Source organism: Calonectris borealis, chromosome 4 (assembly GCF_964195595.1).
Source record: "Calonectris borealis chromosome 4, bCalBor7.hap1.2, whole genome shotgun sequence".
NCBI lineage: Eukaryota > Metazoa > Chordata > Aves > Procellariiformes > Procellariidae > Calonectris > Calonectris borealis.
In genome coordinates, this window is record NC_134315.1 from 36,806,707 (window position 1) to 36,834,036 (window position 27,330).

The 27,330-nt window shown below is 39.2% G+C and overlaps 1 protein-coding gene and 1 non-coding gene across 5 annotated transcripts in view; both read right to left on the bottom strand.

Moving 5' to 3' along the window:
- The window catches only part of SNX25 (sorting nexin 25), an 89,974-nt gene that overhangs the window by 15,327 nt on the left and 47,317 nt on the right, over positions 1–27,330 (bottom strand). For 3 of the 4 annotated variants that reach the window (XR_012673502.1, XM_075149235.1, XM_075149237.1), the window contains exons 7-11: positions 22,831–23,021; positions 15,954–16,085; positions 13,710–13,985; positions 9,531–9,686; positions 5,683–5,814 (exon numbers count right to left, since the gene is read on the bottom strand). Coding sequence is in view for 3 of the 4 variants with exons in the window: in XM_075149235.1 (XP_075005336.1) it covers positions 5,683–5,814; positions 9,531–9,686; positions 13,710–13,985; positions 15,954–16,085; positions 22,831–23,021 (887 nt within the window). In the remaining variant the exon portion in view is untranslated. The remainder of the gene's footprint in view (positions 1–5,682; positions 5,815–9,530; positions 9,687–13,709; positions 13,986–15,953; positions 16,086–22,830; positions 23,022–27,330) is intronic. The other variant, XM_075149236.1, reaches the window with a different exon arrangement.
- Positions 26,603–26,708, bottom strand: LOC142082550 (U6 spliceosomal RNA). Its single transcript, XR_012673735.1, has one exon. It is a non-coding gene; the product is annotated as a U6 spliceosomal RNA (small nuclear RNA).

The window sequence follows — 27,330 nt, forward strand, 5'->3', positions numbered from 1 at the left end:
CTAAACTTTACCCAAAATGCTAAATCACTCCTGAATCAGTCCTCCAGCACTTTACGTACAGCTTTGCAATGCTGTCCATCAGCAATCAAATCTCCCCAACATGTCTTCTTCAAACAGCTGTGTGTATTATTTCAGGTTTTAAGGTACCTACCATGTAGCCTTCTGATTGCTTACCAATACTCCGTCTCTCCCGTCTGCATTTTCCTGACTGTTCTCCCATTATTCCCACCCTTCTTCCCCAGTGCTCGTGCCGAGGCTCACCCACACGCCAGGCACAGCAGCTCTGCAGCTGGGCCCCGTGGCAGCTGGTGCTGTCTCAGAGTGGTTTCTCTGCTCACTTGAGCTATTCTGCATGCACAGAACATGTGGTATCCATGCAATGTGTATTTCCGAGGGGCTCACAACTTTACAAAAATACTAATGAATCAAGCTGTACAACAGCCAGAGGAAGGAGGAGCAATTAACCACACTGTGCAAATGGGAAAACTGCAGCAAAGAAGTTAAATGATTTTTCTTGAGACAATGGGAGCAGTGCGACCATATTTATTTATTAATTTGATGAGCCACCCAGAATTTCACCCTTATGTCCTAATGGCAACAGATTTTTGTTTACTTAATTTAAGGAGACAGTTAAATAGATTATGGAAAGCAAATAAGGGAAATGCATAAGATATATAGCTTTTTTTGGCCAAGCCAAACTCTCAAATGCTTGTTTTAATATACATGCAAGTAACAGAAACGTAATTATAAAACACCACTCTGACACAATCTTTTTGAGGAAAGTAATAATTTTTAAGCTTTCTGGGCCTTTTTGTTTTAAAGCATATTTAACCAAACCAATTAGGATAAGAATAAACTTTAAAATTCATGTAATTATGACACATCTTCTGAGAAACCTGTAAACGTCTGACAACACTTAAAGCTAGTGACAGATGATTTGACGAGCGGCTACATCACCATTGTAAAAAGACACACAGCTAAAAGGTATCTTCATATTTTACAGCTGTTCAGAGCTGTACATGGCGAATATTCCTCGCAATGCACTCCTCCCTCCTAAAGCTGCACATGAACCACTGGGAAACCCAATCTGAGGCCTAGGTCTCACATCTCTGTAAAAAAAGGTGCAGCAGCACCCGGACAGAATACAAAGCACCAGCTTGAACGTCTGAAAATGTGCCTGGTTCCCAGCACAGCTATTTGGGGAACTGCCTTGCTCCTGCAGAAAGAGATGCTTGAATAGCCTCCAAAACATAGGTCAGAGGGATCTGGCACAGAGGGACTGGGATCTTCCGGGACAATCCCTGCCCTGTCTACCCCGAGCTAGATTGGATTTGTGTTTGTAGGTGACTCACAAGCACCTCCTGGCAGCCGCTTTTGAAAACTGGGAGATCAGTGCTGAAAATGCTGATCTGAGTCATGCGTATCATTCTCCATTACACATTCATCCCCAGGGCAGGAATTTGCATGTGCATAGGGTCATCTAAACTGTAATTGTCAGGAGAGAGTCATCCCTCTAGAAGCACATTCTCAAAATGGGAGGACTCAGTACTCCTTCTGCTTTCAAGTTAAGATCCACTTGCAAAATCATTTAAATTCTAATTACTAGATGGAGACACATTACAACTTCCTTCAAATACCCTCACATAAATATCTGAAAGTCTTCAGGATCTTCTTAAGAAAGCAAAATTTTTTACCAACTTAAGTACTTGTGCATTTGTTTTTCCAAATTAATGAGTCAACTGAAAAATGCACAGAAAAATGGGATGTTAGGGGGCCTTCTAAACCAGGAGATCTAGTCCTTTGCTGCAACAGGCACCGTATCTCATACAACTACTATCATGAATGAATTCAAACTTGTGAAACATTTTCTTTTCCATCCCCGTTATACTAAAAGTCTGCTCTGGACCCTCACCCTGGTCACTGGAAGTTTCCTTTCAATTTCCAAACTCATTTCCCATTTGTTCCAACAACACTTCACTCCTCCCTTATGTTTACCCTTATTGATGTGTTTTTATCAACAGCCTTATTCCTCTGAGTTTCCCTTTTGCTAAGCTAAGCAAACGAAAGTGCTTTCACAATCACTTCTCATGGGAGAAGTTCCTCATTCAATCCATTCAGTTCCACCCTTCTCAAATGCAACAGCCAGCACCTGCAGAGCGACTGTAAACACTTCCTTGTCTCAGATGGAAACTCCTCTCTTCATGTATTTGAGGGCCACATTTGCCTTTTTCACACCTGCAGCCCACTCAAGACAAACTGCACAACTGACAAGCCACCAGCGTCCCTACTGCTTCCAGCCAAAAGGCGCTCCGACGGGTCGGAGCAAAAGCCCAGAGTTCCCACTGAACACCAAACCTCACATGCCATGCTGTGAGACTTCACCACACTTCTATTCCCATCCTAAAAATCATCCATTTCTGAACCATCCTAACCCTCTTCCAGCTCTGATTCTTCATGAGCATAAACCTAACATTCGTGCTCTAGTTTGGTTTTCCAAGTCCAAAGGTCCTGTGATAGTCTCAGCCCTGATCGTTTCACAGCACTGGCAAGGGCTCTCAGGATTAGCCCCTAGGATGGCATTTCCACAAGTCTCCTCAGCCCTTTCTCAACCCCTTTCCTCAGCTTACACTTGAGTCTTTCAGGTTATTCACTGCTACTTACCTGGCAAGGACAGAATCAGCCCTCAAGAACCCAAAGCAGCTTCAGGCTTTCAGGCTATTGGGGTTTTTTTGCATTGCCTCAAGACAATGCAAAGATTATTTCAGAATTTACTGTCTACTAGCATGCCACAGATAGCTAGTCCACAAAGGGTAAAGATTTCTATCTTCTCCCTATGAGGCAGAAAGTCCCAAAGTGGATAGAGAGAGATATGAATGAGGATGTTGATACACCTACATCCATTAATAAAACCTACAAGGCGCACGCCAGAGGTGAGCACCTCTTACCGGGGTGTGGTAACAGTAAGAAACATTCAATGAAATATTGCAAAAGCAAATGAGGAACAAGTATTATTAAATACTTTCCAGGAGAAGCTATAGCTATTACCTGCAGTAGGTAAAATGTAAACTTAACATTAGCAAAAACTGTAATGATAGTTCAGTAAAGTAACAAGCTGCCAAGGAAAGCCGTTGAATCACCTCTTAGAAGCACTAAGGACTGATCCAGATATCCGTCAGGAATGATTAAACATTAACAAAAATTAGCCCAGTTATTAAGCCACTGAAGAACTGTATGACTCACCAGAAACTTCCTTCAGTTAGAGCAGCTCTCTGAAACAGCCCACCTGAGCTGTGCAGCAGTGAAATAGGCACTAACCAGACTGCTGTTAAAAAAAAAAGTCCCTTACAAGTCCCTTTTAAACATAGAAAGACCACGCAGAAGGCGTATCGGGCACACCGTTGTTTTCCTCAATTCACAGGAAGCTAATTTTCTTAACTTCCACTGAGCATAAACATCCTAAATTCCAATATATTTAAATGAGTAAGACAAGCTTTTTCTTTTTCACCTTATTCAAATCTACAAACTCCATTCCTTATGAAAGGAATAGATTTTTTAAAAAGATGTTATGCTCTGAAACAGTCGTCTTTCTTCGGACAGAGGAGGCAGAACATATGCTACAATACGAAACGATACAAGGCTAAAACCATTAAAGCAAGTAGAGCAGGTTAGGCTACGTAGCTGTAAGTTTTATACCTGCTGGTATGGGGGGAATATACCTGGCGAAGTGACTCTCAGAATTAGACAAGTTGTTATCATGGGTCCCCTCATTCTGCATGTTCCCGCTGTCTTTTCAACCACTACCAACCAGCCAAAACACTGAGTCTCCAAAGACGGTTTTATCAGAAGTATCAGTTACCAAAAGACACCTGTAGATTATACCATTTACATGGATTTTTTTCCATGTATTTCACACACACATAGCTAGTGCATTTATATCACTTAAAACTATAAAAACTGAAAGATTCAAGCTAAGAGAGTACAAACAACAGTTTGGACACACAGTTTTTTCCCAAGTCTTAAGTAATTCTAGTTCTTTATGCATTATCTATTAACTGGCTTAGTAAACCAATTTAAAAGGCTGATGACAGGCTATTATACTTTCAGCTCAAATTCTATAGCAAAATTTACTTTTACTAAGCTTTTCTGCAAAACAATAGGGCCACCAAGCTTTTCTCTCTCTAAAAATCAGAGCTACGTGCTAGCATTAGCAACAGAGTATTTTGCAGATAGGAAGACAATGTCACCTACTCACAGCCCCTGAAATCATCAACTGCAGCCAGAACATTCCCAAGCAATTAATTAACATAGATAACTACAACATTAATGTTTTCTCCAGCATATCCTTTGAAGCACAGAGCAGCACAATTAATGCAAACCTACATTTAATTATCTATTCCAGTACTATTTATAAGTTATAGTTAAGGCAGCAAGCAATTAGAAGCCTCTCCCAACCTCCCTCTCCTTTAGCTGAACCACCTTCTCATCTGGTAATAAGGGAGACGCTGGGCAGTTCTGTATGGTGCCCCTTACCAGAAAGCTGCCATTCTGCAGTTTTGCTGCACACGGTATTGCTGTTTTAAAAAAAACAGACTTCAAAAGCTATGGAGAACTCTTAAAGACAACTTAAGAGCTTCACTGTTCTCAACTGTGTTACCTGCAAACAGTATTGAAACAAAAAACAACCCCAGACATCTAGACATTGAGAATTTGGTTTTTAAAATGGCACCTTAAGTTTTTAACCTGTTGGATTTATTTCTTCTTTTACAGACAATGAATTTAACTGTTGTCAGACCTATCAATACTCTGCAAGAGCTCAAGGCACAACCGAATAAACTCAACAGCACATAATTTTTTCTTCCAAGAAAAATTACCTCAAGGAAACTACTTATACTTATTTAAGGAACATTTTCTTAATAGCACAGGAAGGCAAGCCAGTAGAGATCCAATTAATCTTTAATCCTCTGAAGTGATACTCTCAAGAAGATTGCTTACGTATGGTGTGAGCCTACAGTTACTACATAACAAGCATTTATTGGGTTCCTTTCATGGCAAGTGTTAATAGAAAGCCACGAGATGGTAATACTTTTTGTTTCCATTACAATTTTTTTTACAGTCATTCACAATTGTCTGCCTACGCCCAAATGGAAGAGCAGAACAAGACAAAAAAAAGAAAAGAAAAATTTAACTTCTCCTTCAACTTACTCACAGATTTAAAGCACTTACTTTCTGGGTATTCTAGTCCCTTGAAACTGTACTGCCATTAAGTATAATAATACAAAACACCAAAAGTGTAAGTACTGTATCTTTGAGACATAGCAGAGGCACAACTGCACCCAAGTGTGATAGCATGATAATATAACAAGAGACATTTCTCATGAAAAACAACACCCCTAAGATAGCAAATTACTTTACCCAATGCTAAAACCAGTTCACATACATGCAGATATTTTTCTAACTCCATTACAACAGTGTCCAAGGACTAGAAATTTTGTATATGCATCGCAGTAGTCACTGGGAAAACAGAGGAGTTCAGAAGAGGTTAGGGTCTCCTCCCCCACCCAAATAAACATGAAATATACACAGTGTACACAAAGGTATAAGGAAAGTATATACAGGTTTTTATTCTTCTCTTTGTGCAAGTTTGAACTGACCCAGACGATAAAAGCCATAAAAAACCCATACCTCGCCTGAGACAATGAAGGCTTTCCACATGCCAAGATTCTCACACCACCAGTCCGTTCTTGCAATGTGCAGCTGAAGGTCATTATGCTCTCTCTCCATCAGAGTAATTTCATCCTTCAGCTTAGAAACAATCTGCAGAGAAAAGTTTATTGATTACAGTTGGTAAGAAAAAGCTTGTGCAACACGCCTAATTGTGTCTTTAGGGACACTATTCAGAAAGGAGAAAAGGTATAAAAGCAGGGAGAGAAAGAACAATTCACACAGGGGGGAGGGGGAAAAAAGAGAAAAAATCAAGAGAGAATCTATGATGGCTCTTATAAACCTGTAGAATACACAGTAATCTTAAAGGTCAACCCCAATACTAAAATAAAAAACAAGTTAGAAGGACATGCTACTAGCACACTATCAGCATAAAAGGCACTTTAGGTAGGATTATATATTACACATATATATTACATGTTTTATACAAACCTGAAATTGCAATTACTGAAATATGCATTACTGAAGACATCCTCCTTACCATTTTCAAATATACATGATGTAACCAAAGAACCTGGGAACAGATTTCATTTCTAGGAACTTAGCTATGTTGACAATCACTCAGGAAGTTACCACTTAATTCATGTTAGATTTGGAAAGGGAAGGATTTATTATTGTGGAAAGTATACATTTAAAAAAAAATGTTCTCATCAAGCCATAGCTCACTGCCTGTATCTCATCGCATCAGCAAAAAAAAAAAGTAACTATACATACTACCAGGAGATAGTATGACAAGAAAAGGTGGAAGTATACATAAGATGTGACATTGAAACACAGCAAAAGAAGCTGACCTTTTTTTTTTTAAAATATTATATACCACGTAGTCAAATTTACGAATCTTAGTCGTACAACTTGCACCACAAGTGGTACATTCTACAAAGCTACAGTGATTCTATCTTTTTCAGACTCTTGTCTCATATAAGATGTGAAATATTATCTACATGACAGCTATATAACAACCTTCTAGCATATACCTAACCTTCAGAATAATTTTGTATTTTATTTACTATCGACATACAGATTGCTCTGCAGTCACCTTACATAGACTCCTATAAGTGGCATCTAGGAACAATTGATAAATACAGAAAACTGGTATGGTTTCATCACAAGTAAATAGCTGCTACACTTATAAAATAAATACGGAGACTTTATAATGATACTGGATCCATTTTATTATTCTGTTTCAAAGATGTATATATTTTGAAAGACAAAGAATATTTTAGGAGAAAAAAAATACAGGGAAAACCCACTACTTTAGAAGGGGTACAATCCCCATCTCCCCAAGAGCTTAAGTATAGAACAAATATAGCTATTATTTCTCAAGAATGCAAAGGGAACATATAAGCGATACATCCATGTGAATGCAACAATATATAAAGGTTTAGTTATACAGTATTTTTCACATCAAAGAAAAAAAATTAAAACTGTAATGCTAGAGAAACAAATGGAATGACCTAACTCACGCATACACAAGCACACCCACTTTTTTTTAGTACTTCTGTTGTACTTCTAACTCTTTTCACCCATGGTGCAAATTTCAACTTAAAACCTAGCTGGTTATAAGAGCACCTCTTACAATTTCTCAAAGTGAGTTTTATGTTCACTCCTGGTAGAGGTCCACCGGAAACACGAAAGATCTGAACAAGTTAACAGAAAACCCCTGCAACTTCCACATAATTCCTGATAGAGATGGAGGCATTTTTCCGTTCAGTAAAGTCCCATTCAATTTCAATAATTGTGCCACACAGTTTTGTTTGAAAACAAGGCTTAGCAAGCACTAGAAAGTGCTCTGGGTGGGGAACGTTAAGGTTTTGCTTTGCTGCTGAGGATGACAAGATTGAACTCTTAGAAAGAATGTGGTCCCTGCACATTTACTGTTGTTGCACAGGATGGCATGAGACTGCACTCTCAGACCCAAGGGAGACAGCCTCTGAGCTTCGGGCATGAGACACGCACTGCAGGTGGCACACAGTCACAGACCTCCAAAGATCAAGCTATCTTCTATGGCAGCGGGCCTTGTACCTCAGACACATTGCCCGAGACTGCTTGTCATCTTTTCATGTCATCTTTGCTACTCTTTATATTCCACAAAAAGAACTGAAATAAGACTTCTCCCTACAGAGCATTTTCTCTTATAACTAGCAGCATTCCACATGCAACTCAAATGAGCAGTTTTCTTCCTTGACTGACTGGCATCTGAGTTGCACGGTGCTAGACTCCATTTAAAGATGTTTTGTATGGGTCTCACAGCAAAGGCTTTTCAAAAAGAGAAAACAAACAACGCAGGAACAGCTTGAGGTTAAAAAATTTAATACAAAATGCGCGTGACATTCCCCTTCATATGGCACAAAACTGTGGAATTTTTAGAAACATTTTTTACTTCATATGACCAAGAACCAAATTTTTACCTGCCACGTACAGAGGAGAAAAAAACAAAGTCCCTGTGACAAGGTGCTCTCACACTGTCAACCCAACTGTCCATTTAAAAGCTCCACAGGTAAATGCTACTGCAGTAATACAGGCATTAAAAAAAAAAAAAAAAGGGACACATCTGTGCTCTTAGCACTCCAAACAGTAGTGGTTGGATGACAAATAAAAGGTATCTTCTGCCAGCTGAGGCCACACACAGCAGAGCAGCTGTGAGTGGGACACCCCAGAACAGCTGCGGACACATTTCCAGTTGCCTGCAGCAACCTCTGGCAGAAGGGGGATGTGGAAGGCACAGAGGGAATGAAGCTAGCCAGAGTGGCCTCAAACACTACTGTCCACATCCTTCTCTTAGAGGTAGCTAACCCCAGAGCTGGGGCAGCAGAGAATGAGTGGGGCGTCAACTTCTATTCAGACCAGCATGTTAGCACTCACCCTGAGTGAAGGAAAAAATGTACAAAGAACCCAGGTCCTGAGCAATGACTAATGCCCAGGTACATTTTTGCCATCCCTAGCAGGAGGTCATTTCAGGGAGATGCCTTGACTACTTGTTTGTCTCACTCACTGTTCACCATTTGCAACCAACCTCATTACACCTGAAAAGCTTGGCCCAGCTGCATCTGAACAACAGCCCTGTAATATCATCCTCAGTAGCAATGCAAATGAGTTGGCCTAAGCCAAATGCAAATCACTTGCTTCTGCCTGAATGTGTTCTTAGATTGCTTAACTGTTGCGCTTTGCAAAGAGAAAAAGAGAATTTTTTTTTTTTTAACCCAAGCCCAGACAGCCGAAGTTTCATATCCCTCAGAATTTTTAGTCTGATGAAAGCGTGCTCTGCAGATTTCTCCTGGCTCTTTACAAAGGAAATCAGTCACTTTTATAGGTTAGGGTTTCCTCTCCCCCCGCTTTATTTAGCAAGCCAGTCACAACTGTAGAGATTATGAAATTGTGCTGTGCTGTTTCAAAGCCAGCAGAGGGAGCAGAAGTTAACTAGCACATCCCTCCGCTGCAGTGCTGCAGATGCAGCAGGGACAGGAAACCAGCTGCCACAAAGAATTATACAGATATAGGTGGATAGAGACGTAAGGAGGAAATACTACTTGCCACCGACAAGCAGCAAGACCACTGGAAGAGAGGTTGATACTCTATGACAAACGAAGCAATATAAATCATATTTGCAATTTTAGTTACAATAGCTTTAAAAAAATGCAAAAAATAAACAATTAAAACTAAGCTCTGATTTCACTTTCTGTAACAGGCTGATTGAAGTAGCAATCTGACCTGTCCAAAAAGAGCCTGAGATGACTGGATATTACACAAACACACACATAATATTAAAAAAAAAAAAAAGAAAAGGGACTGAAGACACTAAAGGTACTTACCTTTTTGTCGGGTTTTGGTGAATTACATATGGAATTTAGAGCCTGTTTCTTATACTCAAGCTTGTCATTTAGCTGGCGAAGTTTATTTACGGCATAACTGGCCTGTTCATTAATTCTTGTGCTACATTCTTCAGTAGCTTCTTCACAACCTTGGCTCTAGAAATAGAGGATGGGAGTAACTGCATCATTAATATGAAAAAGGAGACAGTTATTGTTTGCTCCTTAAGCATTTTATGTATAAGAACACTTAATATAGGCAAAATGTAGGTATAACAGATTCTAACAGATATTCCAACCATCAGACCCAACATGAAACATGTCTATTAAAAAACAAAACAAAACAGAACAAAAAAAACCCAAAACAAAAAAACTAACAGACAAAGCCTCATTACCATTTATACTACAGCTCTTTGGCAACTCTTGTCAACTGTGTAAAATGAGAGGAAGCCAAGGCTTTAGTGTAAATGAGAGGAAGAATCAAAGTTTATTTTAAAAGCAACAACAGCTTAGTAGTCATGATCAATATTCCGAGCCAGATAGAAAAGCAAATGAGCTTTGAGCTGAAAGATAACAGGGTGGTGGTGGGGGACACACACGGGACAAAACCAAAAAACCCACAGTTCTAACAGTCCTGCCTCCCACAAACCTTCACAAAACAGATTTAGCAGCCTGCAGAATAATCTAAACCAAGTCCTTTCTCTTCATAAACAGATTTTATTGCTGTTTTTAGAAGTGTTAATAAAAATGTGTTAATAAAAATGTGTTAAAAGCACATAAGCATTACCCTAAACTCATAAGTCATTTTCTTATATTCATTCAGACAAACCAATAGCTTTTTCCATCTTGTGTACTACAGGCATGCAAAAAAATAGAAACCTTCACACCTCTCAGTGACACTCTCTTTAATATCTTTTGGCATTTGCCTCAGCATCCCCTTTTTTACTGCACTTGAAGACCTTGAGATCCAGCAAACACAGCCCTGTGATGTTACCATTGCCATGTTCAAAGATCTTTGAGGTCTGCTTGTGACTGACTACATCTTAATTTATCTGTGGGAAGCTATGATTCTAATCTCATGAACGAGAGTTCTGTATTATTTAATTATATTCCCACTAAGTAAGCTGTATCTTTATATAATTAACAAAAAAGCTAACAGAAGGAAGTCTCATACTCTACTAAATTCTGTGAGTTTTGGAGGAGATAATCCTACTGTAAATTCTGCAGTTATTTTACATCTTAGTAAAAAAAAGTCTGAGAAGAGATACAGTAGCAACAATAATTAACCTCCTTAGTGTGATCCTCATAAGGGAGGGTAACATAATGCAGAAGTCAGGAGTTCTAGGCTAAGAAATCCATGCCCTTTTCCAGCTCTAGAATTTGCCTGCTATGTGGCTGAGTAAAAAACATTAGCTCTATGCCCTCTCCTTTCTTCTGTCTATTGTGCATGGACTGTAAACTCCTCAGGTCAGACAGCTCAGCTCCTGGAAGCTTGTTGTCATCTCCTGGCACTACAATAATACAAATAATAATAATTAACAACACTGGGTGTTATTCAAAACACTATTGAACAGAACCATAAAATAAAAACATATACCTGTTGGGAAGCATAAAGGTCAAAAAGAATCAAAAATGCTATTTTCAACACTGAAGAATTAAAAGACTTTTCATACAAAATTTGGTTCTAGTAATCAAAGGATTGCAATTAATTACAAATCAGTAAGGCTCTGCTCCCAGAGGTAGGCTACATGATTTCTCCGTCATTAACATTTCAAACACTTACAGCAAAAAACACTGCTGAATCACTATCACAAAAATGCTAGAATTACAAAATAACAAGTTACCTGTATTCAAATTATCAAATTTATCAAATAAACAACCAACACACTCAAAGCTGAGATCACCAAGGATTGTGCTGTTTTCCCGATTACTAAATTGATAATGACTTCCATTTCTGCGAGTGCTGCAGAACGCAGACTACGGGCTTATTTTAGCAATCTGACACATGCAGCACCGATGCAACCACCAGACCCTCTTTCTTCAAAGTGCTGAACGCAGGCACTGCTTGCTTCTGTATTTTTTACATCTCTCATGACCTTTTAAAGGAGGTTTGTCCAAGGAGTGAAAAGCAATGACGGGTTGGAAAGAAGAAAGAGCTTGTTCCACGTGCAGCAGAACCAGCAAAGTCTGGCCTTGCCCCGATTCCTATCTTCTGATTTGATTTCCTCATGTCTAATCAGGGCTCACCCTTTTGTCCTCCCCTCCATGAGGACATGAGATGGCTTTTTATCTATCCAGCTGTAACAGTCAAATTTATAGAAAATTAACATAGGTAACTCCCACAGTGTCCCGGGAAGTGAGGATGTAGACCTCCAAAACCCAAACTAAACCAAAACCAACTAGTATTTCCTAACAATATGGATCCCTCCAGAAACATCACATTTCTCAGCTGTGGTTTCATATACATGAGGAGGAAAAAACCCAAACTTATTAGCCAGTAGTGCATTTTCACCAACATTTGAAAGCCCACTGGAAGCTTCAGAAAGAAGAATTTCTTACAGTTTATTTTCACCTCAAAGACCCTGAAGCATGGCACAGAGCCATTAGGATTGCTCTTTTCAAGAGATGCTCTAACTATATATGCAACTTCATACTTAATTTATTGTTGAAAATGCAAAAAAACCCTTTAACCATATAAGCAATATATTAGTCTTTAAGGTTTCACAGCAGACGCAGCCTTCAAATCTGGCACATATATATACAAGGACTCAGAGGAAGGACGGATGATGCTGTTGTCAAAAATCTTATTTTTTGGCAGCTACAGTAAATGTTATCCGACAGAAGACAGCTAGCCCTAAAGTGTCAGTTTTCTTAAAGAAACAGTTATCTCTGTTAGACTCTGAATAAAATATATAAAGAGATTAAAAAGCACAATGTTGAATACTTAGAAAGTTCTGAACAAAACCAGTAACAGTCTTTTCTCAAAGTCCCAATGATTGCAAACACAAGGACAGAAAGTCTTTGAAGTACCTACCACCCTCAACACATAGCTGAGTTAGCAGTGAGAAAAGCAGAAAATGCAACTTGAATCTTTTATCAAGGAAAACAATACAGGGAGAAACAAACAATGAAAAATTCAGCAAGCTCTAGAAGTTCGTATTGGAAGTAATCTACTTGTAACAGCTCATCTCTGCAGATTTGCTGATATGCAGACTACAGAAACTGTAATAGCTCAGCTACAGAAATGGAAGTCATATTTAAGCAGCAAATACAAAAGCTTTAGGTTCTGGAAAAACTGTTTCTAAATGGCAGAATGTAGATCAGCACCTCTGGATTCTGCTTCTTATTTGCCCATTTAGATCCAGTTTTAAACAAACTACTACACTTGATTGTGTTCTGAACAAGTTCGCATGTAAAATGAAGATATTCAAGCTGATCTGAAGCGGCAGCCTGACTGAAAGATGCTCACTAGCCTGAGAGATGCTCTTGTCAAAATGTTCTTAGATAAAGGTAACACAAGTTCCCCCGACATGACCGATTTAGAGAGCCCTCTGAAAAAACCTGCCCCAAGAGAGCTGCCGTTGGATTATTGCTTACGACATTTTGAATGCTCCGTTTTAGTATTTCCAGTTTTAGTGCTATTTTAATCAGTTTTATCTTCCAACATAGCCTACTAATTTATTCAATAAATTAATTAAAAAAGCACTAAGACATTTTTCATTACTTTTTCTCCTCTTTTGTGCAATTTTAATACCTATTTAGTATCTAGGAAATGCACGGGGGACAGAGACAATGTCTAGACAGAAACCTACTGATGTTTCAGTGAGATTTCCTTCATTGAAAAGCAGAGCAGCTGAGCTTGTATAGGTATGTTTTGCATTCTCTGATACTAAGGAGCGTAACAAAAGATATGGAATACAAAAAGACTTGGAAATCTGAAATATCTACTTTAACTAATTTAAAGTTTAAGTAGTCAGTCGTTTTGTACCATTTTGTTTCAACGAGCTTGGAAACATACCAGGTTTACCTGATGAAACTACAAGAGTGATGAGTTATAAATACATCAGAAAAAAAAGAAAAGTAGTCCAAAGCTCAAGGACAGAAGATGCTACTATATGCTTTACTCAGGATCGTCTTTAGATCACCTTAAACAACAGTGGAAGAATTGTCCATGTGACTCACCACTTCATCTTTGTCCTCAGGAGTGGGCTGAGCAGAACTTCTTTCTTCTTCCTTCTTGACTGATCTCTCATATAAATCACTGACAATGAATGAGGGGTAGTATCTGTCCTTTAGAGTTTCATAAACATCTGCCTGAATTCTGTAGAATACTTCAATGCCTTTATTTCCCACGAGACTTTGCTGTATTTCTTTATAAAGGGATTTTTCCACAGGTATTTCTCTGCTTTCCACAAAAAAATTCTGATAAATTTCACTCACCAGTTGAGGTATTTCAGCCTAGGAAGCAAGGAGGGAGAAGGAGGGAGAAGAGAATAATAAAAAAAATGTTAAAAGTATCAGGATGACTCAGGATCCAGGTGCATAATTTGAAGGATGATCAAGCTAATTTCACGCCCAGATGTACGAGAACACATCTGTGAATCTCTTACTGAGATCAAGCACTCTGTCTGCACACCTATGCTACGCAGTCAATTTCACAAGATGAATACCAATATTTGTTAAGTGAAGAAACAGCTGTGGTCTAAAAGTACCATAGCTTCCACATCCACTGCTTTTAAAAGTATGCTCCAAAAGCTGGTATTAAAAGGAAAAAAAAGTACTAAAGCAACATTGTGGCCACCATTCTAAGTTCAAATTGTAGAGTTCAGCTGTATTGGCTCTCCTGTCTTCTGCTGGATAGGATCAACTCACTTTATACGTGACTATAATTAATTTTTTAGGGGGGGAGGGAAGAAAAAAAAAAAGAAAAAGAAAAAAGAAAAGAAAAAAGCACACCTGAAGAAACATTTACCAGTACATGAGGCCTGATATTTCCACTGAGCACAGAACAGCGCACAGGACTGAACTTTGCAGTAATGAACAGGAAAGAGAGGAAGTAGTGCAGCACAGCCCATGATCATCTCTCTAAATTATTCTCTCTCTAAACTGACCCAAATTAAAAAGGTTTTACCCACTCCCTTACACAAGGCACAATGTGCTTGCCTGCCTTATGTGACAATATGACAGCCACATTGCTGCATGACGCTACTTTTTTGTAATCAAAGCTGTCCCTGTAGTGGCAGACAACCCTTACATTTCATGGAGCAACTGGAGCACAGTACGTTAGAATCTCTTTAAAAAAAATGGGAAGTCTTGAATAAAGGCACTATACATATTGTTTCGAAAGCAAGGAGAGAAATCACAGCTGAAAGGTCATAAAACTATTTATAGCACCTTTTCCAATCATGAGCAGTTTGCAAATCAAAACTGATTTATACAACTCTCTTCACAGTGCCTGACAAACCCTTTTTATGAACACCTTCTAGCCTGAGTTGGTGGTTAGTCATTTCTTCAGATCGTATTAATGGATCGCTACTCATGCTCCACAATTTGCCACTTTGATTACAGGATGTTATTGTGTTTTCCAATGGACTAGAATCTTTTTACATAGGAGAGTAATAAAATCACAGTGAATAAGAAGTTAACTGATAATAATGAAATTCGTATTTCATGCTAGTGTGAATCCTGGAGGTTTAAAACAGTTTCCCCCCAAAATCCACCCCACTGCTCACAAACAGCAAATTTGTCCTCTACATTCTTGCTCCAGGATAATTCTTGCAACTTTAAGTGGTATTTCCTATCCCTGTTTCAGGGTTCTCTTTCCTACCTTATTTTAGCACAAATTACAATATATCATTGTTTCTTCCCTCTAGCATTCCTGGAGAAACTTAGCTGCTTATACAGCAACAAAACAGGGAGAGGAAGGGGTCTTTTAAAGCAAAAACTCTCTTTCAAAAGGATTTTAAAAACATATATACACAAATTTTCATGGTTTTGGATTGAATGGGCTATTGCCTGTAATTGGCAAGACGAGAAGTTTATGTACTATCAGACTATCAAACTGTAATGTACTTTTAAGTTTCACATGAGCTTATACAACTAAAGGCAATATATTATTGCAAGTTTTTTCTTTCGTGGAGGGGGAAATAATTCTACTACTTTTGCACATCAAGTATCCTTTTTACAGGTCATGTTGCTACACAAAACAACAGTAGACCATCATCACAACAGTCCGCAATTTTTAATTGCCATATTATCCCCAAACATTGACATGAAGAAGTTAAGCAATTTAGTTTTTTTTAACACCCATCCTATGCTATTGCTATTTTAAAAACATAAATACAAAGACATTTCTTAACATGAAGATCACAACAAGCAGAGATTCCAGTTAGTGTACAAGCCGCATGGACTTGCAATTTATTCCACCTTGTTAGCGTTCTTCAGACACTCCACAGACTCCCAAAGACCGATCAAAGCCATCTTGTCCATCCTTTCCATGTAGATTCGGAAGTGCTCTCGGTATGAAGGGTTGGCCAAAATTTCTTCAAACTGAAGAATCTCAAGAAAGGAAAAATAAGAGTAAAACCTGGGAAAATACCTAACTCTAGCTTCTCTCTATCGCTTATGGGGAAAACCTTTTCACTTAATATGCCCCCAGAGCACCATGCATCCCACAAACACGTGAACTAGATTCAACTGCACAGACCTCCTACAGTAATAGTCTTCTTCATTTAAAAAGAAAAAAAATGCTAAAATATGAGTTATAAGTATTTCGAAGGTAAATGCATCTGTGCTCCTATCAGACAGAAAATGTTTCCACATGTTTTCTGTCCAGGAGGTAAGACTACATTTCAAAGGACTAAGATGGCATTTCAAGTCATTCATGAAACCCTATTGCTAAAAATTTAACTTACAATGTTCCTGCAAGGCAAAGTAGCCAAGCTGAAAGCCAACTGCTTGATTCAAACAAAGAGTAACACCAGCAGTTTCCATGCCACAGGCTACAGAGCTTTGAGATGCATCTCAATTATTCCCAGGGACACAGAAAAGATGGAATGCACTTCTTTTCCCTGGCAGCCAGGGCATTTGGTGGCCAGTTCCCATTAACTGAGTGTTATTGAAAAGCATCTATCAGAAACGCAGCCAGGGAAGAGTATGGGCTGTGATATAATGCTCAGGATTCTTCCTGAGTGAGAGAGGAGGGTGTATGTCAAGCAGAAAACAAAATGAAACAGACTTCCCACACCCAAGCAGATGCTGCAGCCATTAAGCTGCTGGATTAAAAAAACATTATTGCTTCCTCATCCTCTACTATTTTTGTGAATTCAGGCCTTTTCTTTGAGACAGATACCTGAAAAAAAACCACCTCCCTGACAAAATGAACAGATCATCCCGTGTTGAACAAAATGAACAACTTTGGCTTTCTTTGAAAAATAGGACCAATTTTCAGAACACCCTATCAAAATTAAACACCTCTTCCTCTCCAACATTTCAGTCCAGTAGCTGAACGAGTTTTCGTGTAGCTCATTTAGTGCCATTACTTATATCACCAGGAATCCAAAAACACCAAAATGGTCTTGGTCTCTTGCTTTGTACCTCACAGACACCAACCAACCCACACCTTTTTCTTTGAAAAGAAAAGCAGGTCCTTAGGCGCTGGGGCTAATAAATCTCAGCTTCCTATGACTTTGCGTTTTATAGCAAAGATAATTTGGTGCAAAGCAAGATGTGAATTCCAACCCAGACTGAGGCATTAGTAATTTCTCTAATATGGGTTTTCCGATACCTAATAATAATACAATTCAGATCACGTATCAGCATCTTTCTCTCTGGGAAGGCCACCTATTCTGCTAAACCTAGTACCTGTGAGACTCTACCACCAACTTACATTTAGGAGAAAGTTTGCTGGACTCAAGCTGTATGGGAGGAAACCACATACATGTGCATGTACACAATTACTAGCACAAGTCACTTCCTTAATGAACCACGCTAAAGAAGGTTCTTTAAAACCTATAGCCACCTATGTTTTGTCTGAAACAGCTCCCCCAAATTTTGGGCAGTGTTAAGTAAACTGTGTTTGTCTCAGCTGAAATGCTCATTCTCATCTTCAAAGTTCCTCAGTGACAAGTCATGTGCCATTCCTCTCTTCATCCTTTACCATACCAATATCATCCGGACATGGCTTGCTCTTAGCTTAAGAGCTATTCAGGTATATGAACATAAACTTCTGCCTTTCAGAGCTCACTCTATAATCCTCATTGAACAGCACAGAGAGAGAGGTTTGCTGAAGCTCGGCTTATTGCAGAAATAGTGATCAGACTGTCAAAGAGAAGAACAGAGAGATGACAATTCAAAGGCCAGTCTGTGTTTTAGCCACATTGCTGTGCATCATCATACTTTCTATTCAATCATTTTATCAAGGACAATGATTTAAAATACAAGCAGAAGAGGGTCTTCCAGCCTCTTGAATAGAGATCTTAACCATCTCCAGGACTGTCAGCTCTATAAATGATAGCAGAGATAATAAATCACTCACGATGCAGAGCACGTGCTGTTACTTCTTGAGCGAGAAGTATCCCCTTGGTCTCTATGCCTCTATTATCCAAAGTATCCCCACCCAGGCTACCAGGAAGGAGCATAATTAACAAACATTCCCTCTCAAAAATAATTGTGGCTAAGTGCTGCTGCAGGGAGCAAGGCAAGTAAAACCATCCATCTTGCCTAACAAAGGGCCCATTGCACAGGTGCCCCATGGTAATTGAAGTGGTGGTGCCTAACAATGCTATTACACAAACCTCCCAATAGTTACCTTGCAAACTGAAATACTTTAACAAAATAAATTAATGGACAGAAAAGCTTATTTAAACTTCTCTTGCAGAAATGAGACCTCAAACTTTTTTCAGATTTTTGTTTGTTTGTTTAAGGCTTGACTATCCTGGAATTATTAAATATGTTACAAACACTGTACTATAAACATTATTAAGACTTCAATGACAACAATGATGGACAAAAGAGGTTTTTAGGCTTGAGGCGATAAATTATCATAAAATGCATGCAATCCAGGAAGTATTCTGTGGAGGATCCTTCCTTCTCTGATTTAAAGAACGAGATTCTGCAGTAATTTGTAATCGTCAGCAAAAGATCATTTTATGACTCAAGTATCACCACAGATTAGAGTACAAAGCTCTAAGCTATGTTGGCACACACGCATGCATTAGGGCATGTGTACACCCTCAAATCTAATATCCAGTTAGCAGATGTAATCTTAGAATTATCAGCCTCAACAGCAACCCTTCAAGTCCTTTTAACCCAAGAGCAGCTTCCGGGCTCGGAAAAAAACAGCAGCTTTACTGCTGCCACATCCATTCCCTGCTCCAGCAGGAAAGTAACTAATATATCACAGCTGGTCACAGGCTCTGCCAAATACTAGGAAGGGATTAGATTCCCATTAGATACCGCCCCCCCACCCCGCCAAGCAGGGTGCTCTAACCAGCATCCCTAGCGTATGCACACAGAATAGCCTTGTTCCTGGCCCTACAAAGCAGAGATTTGGTCTTGGCAAGTCCCTAAAGATAGTCACAACCTCTCTCTGGGGAGGAACATAAAACAGCTGCTTAATTTGGAAGGGCCTGTATAGGCACCAGACATGGCATAGATGCCCTGTACTGTATTTCTTTGCAACACACCAGGTTCCCATTCGCTACAACCATGTTGGCCTATAATGAATAACCACAATACAGCTAGTAACAGCACTGCAGGTCATGGGTGGGGTGAACAGAATTTGGGTCAGTAGTGGAGGTTTTCTGTTGGGACGATGGCACAGTCAGACTGCAGGACTTCTGTTTTCATTTGGTGGTGTTGGAGTTTTTTGTTTTGTTTTTATTTTTTTCTTTTTTTGGTAGAAGACAGGAATAAGAGGAATTAAAAAAATAATAATATGGGAAAAATATGTGTCTCCTTCCAAGCTGCATTTTAAAAACCATTAACTAGTGCTTCTTCTATACACTGAGTGAAATTAAAGCATATATTCTTCGTATTGTTTTTTAAAAAAAGGCAAGTCATCAGAAGGATATCTTTGTCATATACAGCAGTAGCTGAACCAAATGCAATGATTAGTTACCTATCAGGAAGTATATACTTCATAAGGTACCTGGCTGTTTTACTGCACACACACTAATGGAAGAATCCCTGCCTTGAGACTCACATGTTCATGAACATACTTCTGTCATAAGACACCCCATCTTCAGGCAACGGGGGAATAACAATTGAAGTTCGCTTTCTTTATATCACCCAAATTCTGTACCATGAGGTATCCTGACATAACGTGATCTCACAACTTGAAGCTCAGAAATCACAGTGAAAATCTCATCAGTCACCAGTTAAATCAGCATCTCTCCACGGATGTGGTGGAACCAAGGTCTTCTGCAGGAATTTCAGCTTAGTCCTCATCAGTAAGATTATGACCATGAACTGCCTGTGCCTCAAAATACACTCAAGGTGGTTTCCTCGCTATTTCACAGCTAGTCAAGGATCAGATCCCCAGAGCTCCTCCTACCATATGTGGTTCACAAAACAGCTCCACTAAGGAGATGCTGTGATTCCACATGTCGAATCTCACAGATGTGGCGATGTGGCTGCCGTGCTGAACACAACAGATCAAACAAATAGTTTGTCGAATAGACAAAGACAACAAGAACTCAATTAATTACTGCAGTACTATGCAGGTACAGTTTCTAAGAAAAAGGACTAAAACTGCACTGACCGTAAGTAGATTAGAAGGGATGCTTTATATATTACACTAATTGAAACTGCATCTGAAACTTCTCTGAAAGCAAATCTAACACCCAGGGCAGACTATAAATCAGTATCAGAGCTGATGACAGAATTCAGATTCAGAGAGTAGCTGGGGTTTCTTTGTTTGCTTATAAACATTTAATTCACACATTCAGATTTCCCTAGAGAACCTGGATTCAGGATAATGAGGCGAGTGAAACATGTGCAAAGTCTATACAGTCCCGTGACTTATGTATTTATCAACCAGAAAACTGACACTGTTTTATAACTAGTTTCTGCTGTGAAAGGAAAAAAAAGTATTTCAAAGCACATAATTTTTGTTTCTTAACTCTGTAAGAGGAGAACACTGACAGCTCCAAATAATCCATCTCCACATTTAAGCCCATAATCAGAACATGCATTAAAGATTTTTACCAGCTACTGCAGGAAAGAGAAAGCCTTCTGGAGGATGCAGAAGTGAAACCAAAATACAAGTTTAGGTCACTAGTCAATTTGTTCTTTTTTCAACTAGCATCAAAAATTCCCCAAAGTTAATAATGTATTCAAGCTTCTGTACCATGCTTACATAAAGTAATCAAAACACCATTGCTGACCTATTTCGTGCAAGTTGAAGAAAAGAAGGCAAACTTCCAGTTTCTCCTACAGAAGCTAGTTATTCTGCAGGTTAAGTGCAAACTTAACAGAAAAGCTGGCACAGCCAGACTCTAAAGAAGTTATGGGCCACCAGCAGCAACATACCAACATTAGCTTACCTACTAAATCCCAAACAACGCCTTTCCCTTTTGCTTAGAAAAAGGCCCGAGTGTTTAGTCAATACTGCCCATGTAGGAGGGGCCGGCATCCAAAATAGCACTGGCTGCCTTGAAATAAGAACCCAGACTGCAGCTACAACAGTGCAGGAAAAGGAGAGGAAGAAGCAACAGTGAAAAGAGGCCCCTTCCTCAGCCAAGCCCTGGGCACTTTTCTGTGCTCAGAAGAGAACAGCGTGGCCTCTGTCTCTCATCCAGCCTCCCTCAGCCTCTTTCCTGGCAACAGAGAGTTGGGGACAACAGAAGAGAGAAGCAGTTTTCCTGTTTTCTACACCGACACGGGTGTGGAGGGGTTCTGGGGCTTCTTCATAGAAACACATCAAAAGCTTAGAAGCAGAACAGCCCCGGATCCCATTGTTTCCGCCATCACTACAACAAATGCCCATGCAAGGAGTCATTATTCCTATTAATAGTATCATTAACTCAATATGGGGCTGCTCATGAGTATATGTCCAAGATATAAGTCAGCAGCTCCCACCATCCCATGATCCATCGGGTCATAAAACATGCAAATTAAAATCAAAGGAATTCCTGTTGTTAATTACAATAATAGTATATTTTATTACATTTCTGACCAATCCCTGCCCCTATCCAGTGTAGCTTCACTACTTGACCCCATTCCTGAACAATCTTATGTCACCATGTATCTATCCTGGGAAGCCCGTAACATCTCAGCAGGCACCGAAAGTAGCATCAGAAGCTCACGCGGTGCTGCCACATGCTTCCCTCTTTCCTTTTCTCCTTGGCACCTCTCGCTACACCTGGAAACAGATCAGGCTGCCTTGGCACAATCTATGACACACCATCTGAAATCATGGGGTAGGGAATCGCTCTCTTTCAGACCCTACTCAAGAAAGACAAAACACAAATAGTAAGAACTATTTCTCCATCATGCAACTTTTTCTTATGTGCCACTAAGTTACAATTATTATAAGGACATAACGAAAATTAAAGATCCCTGCATGGAGAGATAACTTCTCTTTTACCTACATGAAAACGATAAAATCTTCTTTCTAATTTGAATACATAAATTACTGTGCTTTGCTCAAAGAGCACAGAGTAGATTACACAAGGAAGTCCTTAAACTTATTAAAGTTTAGCAAGGATAAGCACCCATGATTTTATTTCTATAGATGCTGGCTAATACAATGGTAGCTTTTTCAATTCCAGACTACAGTGATGTTGAAAACCAGCATTCAGTCAACAGCTTTACCAGAGTTTTTCTGCAATGACTGCCCTTAATTTTTGTCAATTGCCTTCCACAAGTAATTGTTTGCTTTTCAGTAACTCAGTATTTGCAAAACCCACAGGTATTTCCTCCAGTAAATATTACAAGGGCCAAAGAAACATTGCAGATATGCTGGCAATCTTTTATTTGAAAGCAAGCTGCTACCTTCAGAAAGGCCGCTACCACGTCCTTATTAACTCCCTACATGCAGTATGTCTGAAAAAATCACACGTGTTTACTAGCCACTCGATCCTTTATGAAGTTTCACATTTAGCAATATTCCAAGCTGAGTGATCAGTTTGTCTTTTCAGGTACTTCAGTTATCTTTTCCCAAGATAAACAACTATGCAGCAACTGATTTATACTTGACTCCTGGAGGGAGGGAGGGATTAATGACAGTGAGGCTAATATGATCCAGTGTTAACACATTTAGAATGACCTTCAGACAATGTATGTGCTATTTAATTTATACCTTCTGACTCTGAGGGCCATCGCCTTCATCAGAAATGCCATCTTCCTGCTGATCATAAGCAGGCCCTCCCAAGAGCCTTATTCTCTTCTCGCATTGCTTCTTTGCCACCGTCAGCTGATTAATATACCTCTTCACATTGCGAGCCCTCAGTAGGTCAGCTTTCATTGCCGCAGTTTCTTTTCCTTTTGAATCTAAGAACAAAGCAAATCAGAGACAGTCTTTCACAACATGAAAACATCATCGCACCATTGCCTCTGTGACCTGCCTGATCAAAGCATTTGTCATTCAGGAATCAACTATGCACATTAGCACAGATACTGGAAAGTTTGTATTTGAAACAGAATGATGATTTTGAAACACTGAAAATCTTTATTCAAATGTCCAGTGAAATTTGACCCCTCCAGCTCTCTTCCCATAGCTTGTTGCACAACACAGGCCCAAGACTCGTACTACATGATGTTCATTTATCGGATGGCGTTAGGAAGTTACCTACAGCCATGGCGTACGATAACACATGGAGCTGATGGCTTGTGTACCTTACTGAACATAAGATTGACTGCCTGGAGTCATGAGGGACAAGACTCAATCCCCTCCAGCCCAGCATGACACGTTCCCATGCATGTCATTTGCAAATCCAAATTTCTTGAGCCTGATGTGAACAACACAGAATCACACAGTATCTCCTCCAGACAACAACACTGACCGAAGCTCACTCAAAATGGTCAGATGACTAAGAAAAAAAAAAAAATCCTATAATGGCACATGAAGACTGCACAGTACTGTTAAATAGTGAAGTAACATGAAGATGACAGTCAGTTGAGTAAGACTTGGTCATAAAAGGTGTAATGTTTGTGTATTCTACATTCCAGCCTCTTCAGCTAATTAAAAGGGCCTAAAAAAAGCAGCAGCAGGTAAAGTAGCTTAAAAAACCCTATTGCATTGAAATCATTCCTGTTTTACACCTGCAGGATGCAACTGATTTACATTTATACACAGGTTTTATTTTCCTCTTGTTCAACGATAATATTCCTGCTTTTGCAGGCTGCAATTAGAGCTCAGTAGCAAAGTACCTGGCTTGTACTCGGCTCTGGACTAATTAATTGCTCAGGGATAAATAATAGAGATCTATTCTACTATGTTTTCGAAATATCAAATGCTAGTAAAATGATGTAGATGAAAACAGCGTTCCATTTTCAAAACAGTTGCTGGAAAGAAACAACTAGACAGCTAGATTTGTGAATGCATACACATAAAAAGGAAATCTCTTAGCAATGATTTAAAATAAGTATTTTAAACACATTTCTAATACATTAAGGTGCCTTCTCCTTTTAGGACTGTTTTCATCCTTTTATTTCCCCCTCAAAGCCACATGTAACTACTGCACATGACCATAAGTTTTGTCACTTGTATACTGAAGGACAACCCAAGGTACGTGGAGCTCCCTGAATTTCTACATGTAATATGAGTACAGGTATTCTCCCAATATCTTTTCCCATATTTTTAATCTCACTTTACTCACTGCATGTATTTGTGTATGTTGGTAGGGAACCGTCCTAATTCAAAGACTGTTAGTGTTTTAACGGATAAGTATCATTTGCATCTGAGCTGCCATATAAATAGTGAACTATAGATATGATACTCGCTGAAGCAAATGATAAAATGAGTTTACCATGAAAAAAAAATAAGCCATCTGTTTTCCTGGCATGTTATCTCCACAGGGAAGTCAACAGAGCATTTAATTTAGTGTTTCAGTTCCCTGACCAGAGGTACCAGTATTAATGAGAGAAAGAGAAAGGAGAACAACAAAAGGCAGGAAAAGACCTTAAGGACAAAATAGTTCTCCGCCTCAATTTAAAACATCTACAGCTAATACAAATACATGGACAGTAGTTTAAAGTGAAGATTAAAACCCAGCATTGCCCCTCCTGCACTTGACTCTAAGGTGATTTTTAAAAGTTCTCAATTCTCTCAATAGTTTAAATACTTTGGGCTCAAAATGCATACCGGAAAACCCACACTTTGAAAGCCCATGACCAGTGCTATGCAATGATCATTCAGCTGCCTTAAAACAAAAGGTACCCTTCTTAGTGAAAACAAGGCATTCTTGGAGAGTTTCCAAAGGAAGCGTGTCTACTTTACCTGAAGTCTTATCATCCTGTAATTGCAGCAGGCCTCCAGGAGAGACTAATGAGCCTTACATCCCACCTGCTTCTGGTGATTAATTACTTTTTTAGCAAAGATCCTTCAAAAACATTTGCCTCACTCAGCTCTTTATATCCATAAGGAGCCACTCCATGTAAAGAACACTCAGGGCAGAGTGATGAAGATCACACTGCCAGCCTGTTCCTGCTCCATGGATAAATAGGACTAGTCACCGTGAAAGCCTGGCAGCAATGTTCCTTCACAAATAAACAAGATGCTGATGAAGAGCAGCCCAGCATGGAGTGTGGCTAACGTGCTGCAGTGCAGGAGAGATGGCATGGAAGTGTGGACAAACACTGAACATGATTTCCCTCTTCCAAAGTATGAAAGATAAGCTAGCAGAAATCAGGAGGAGCATTCTCATGTCAACTGGGGAAGGTTAGGAATATCATTGGTTTTCTCCTAACCCTAATGTCCTTTTGAGATTTTTGAGAATTCTCGGATTTTCCGATCTAAACTGCTCTGTTTTTTTCCTATGAAGCCCTATCAAAAAGATATTTTAAGCTATAAAGAGAACTTCTCTTTTTAATCTTTTCTTGCCTGATCCCACCACCACCAAAGTACTGAGATATAATTAAGAGCCCTTCTTGCCATTTCTGAATATCAGCAAAGATGATGTTCACTACATTCAGGTATCGCTGCATAAACCAAATAAAACAAGAAAATTACAAAAGAAAAGGCTTGCATTTACTCACATACCTTTCAGCAAGCTCCAATAAATGCAAAAGGAATAGATATACGCTACTAAGACACTGTTTCATCACTATGCAGGGAAAAAAATGCATCCTTTGGATAATTTTTGTTTGTTTGTTTGTTTTACTAGTAACAACTTCACAGTTTGAGGATTTTTTTTTTTTAATTATTATTAAAAACAACAAACAAAATCACTCCTCATCAGCAAGACAAGAAAGGTGCTTCTTTGGCACTTCCTCCCCACGCGAGTTGCATACATGTCTACCAGCAACTGCTGAGCAGGGCCTCCATCCGCAAAGGAGCAAAGGGTCATTAGTAACTTCCTCCAAAATAATTCTCCTTATCAGGGGAAATTTTGACAAGACATGCACTGCCACGGAGGAACTTCAAAACCCCAGAGGGGTACTGTGCAACCCTCCCAAGGGCATCCAAATGCAATTAATATCAAAAGCAGAATTTCAAACTCTGCTTATCAATCCACAGTTGTGGATAATTCAATTTGCACTGAACAATATTAAAATGCAAATGGTCCAAATGAGCTCAAACTTACCAAGCAATCAAAGCTAAGCTATCTGTGCAAATCTTCTTTACTCCATGCATTTTTGCACATCTACACTGATTTCTGACAAAGCTTCCACATTTTCTTCTGGATCACTCATAACTGCCTTGATTTGAACTAGGCCAGGAGCTGATCCTAGAATCCACCAAAAACATTTCTGAGAATGGATTCCTCAGACCTAATTTTCTTTCCTCTTCTTTTTTTGGTAGTTTTGGTACTTGGTCAGGTTTATATGCATTAAATACATTAAACTGCAGTACATATTCACACCATCCATTTTTTTGTCAGCATGCTGGGCCTTGCAAACGATAGTCATGCTAACAAATGCCACACAAATTTTATTACCGTAAACCACAGCGCAGGGGCCATGCTAATCTTCTCTGTATCGTTCCAATTTTAGTATATGTGCTGCCGAAGCGAGCACATGTAAAGCCTGCTTAAAGCGCAAACTAAATTGTATTGTAGTACTTCATGAACTGTCCCCTCTCTTGATAGTAGCAGCATAAAAGAAAGATTTCTCATTTTAACTGCGAAGTTATATATGACAAAAACATGATTGAAACTGAAAGTACAAGTTCTTGTTCCATTACAGCTTCAAGAACTACAGATACCTGACACCTGGCAGCACGTGCAACAGCACTGACTCATCTGACTAGTCTCCAAAGGAGCTACACACATGCACAACATCGTATGCATTTCTGCAAGACTTTTTGTGAGAGCCGAGTTAAGCACATGCAGTGCCTACTTAATGCTGTGCTGAAGTATTTAAGTAGCAAACACCAACTTAACATTTTCCTATAAACAGTAACCATAACCTTCTATATATAATTTACCCATCATTACAGACCTCTCTGAACTCTCAGAAACTTTGAATTACATATTTTCAAAGCCTACTTAGGCCTGGAAAAGTATTTGTTCAATTCTGCAAAAGCAGGCCAGACTTTGAGAAGAACAGTACACACAGTTCTTCTACTGCCCACGGTACAAGCAAAGGGAAAACCAGTTCTAACGTGGACAAAAGAAGGAGTTAAAAAAGCGCTAAATCC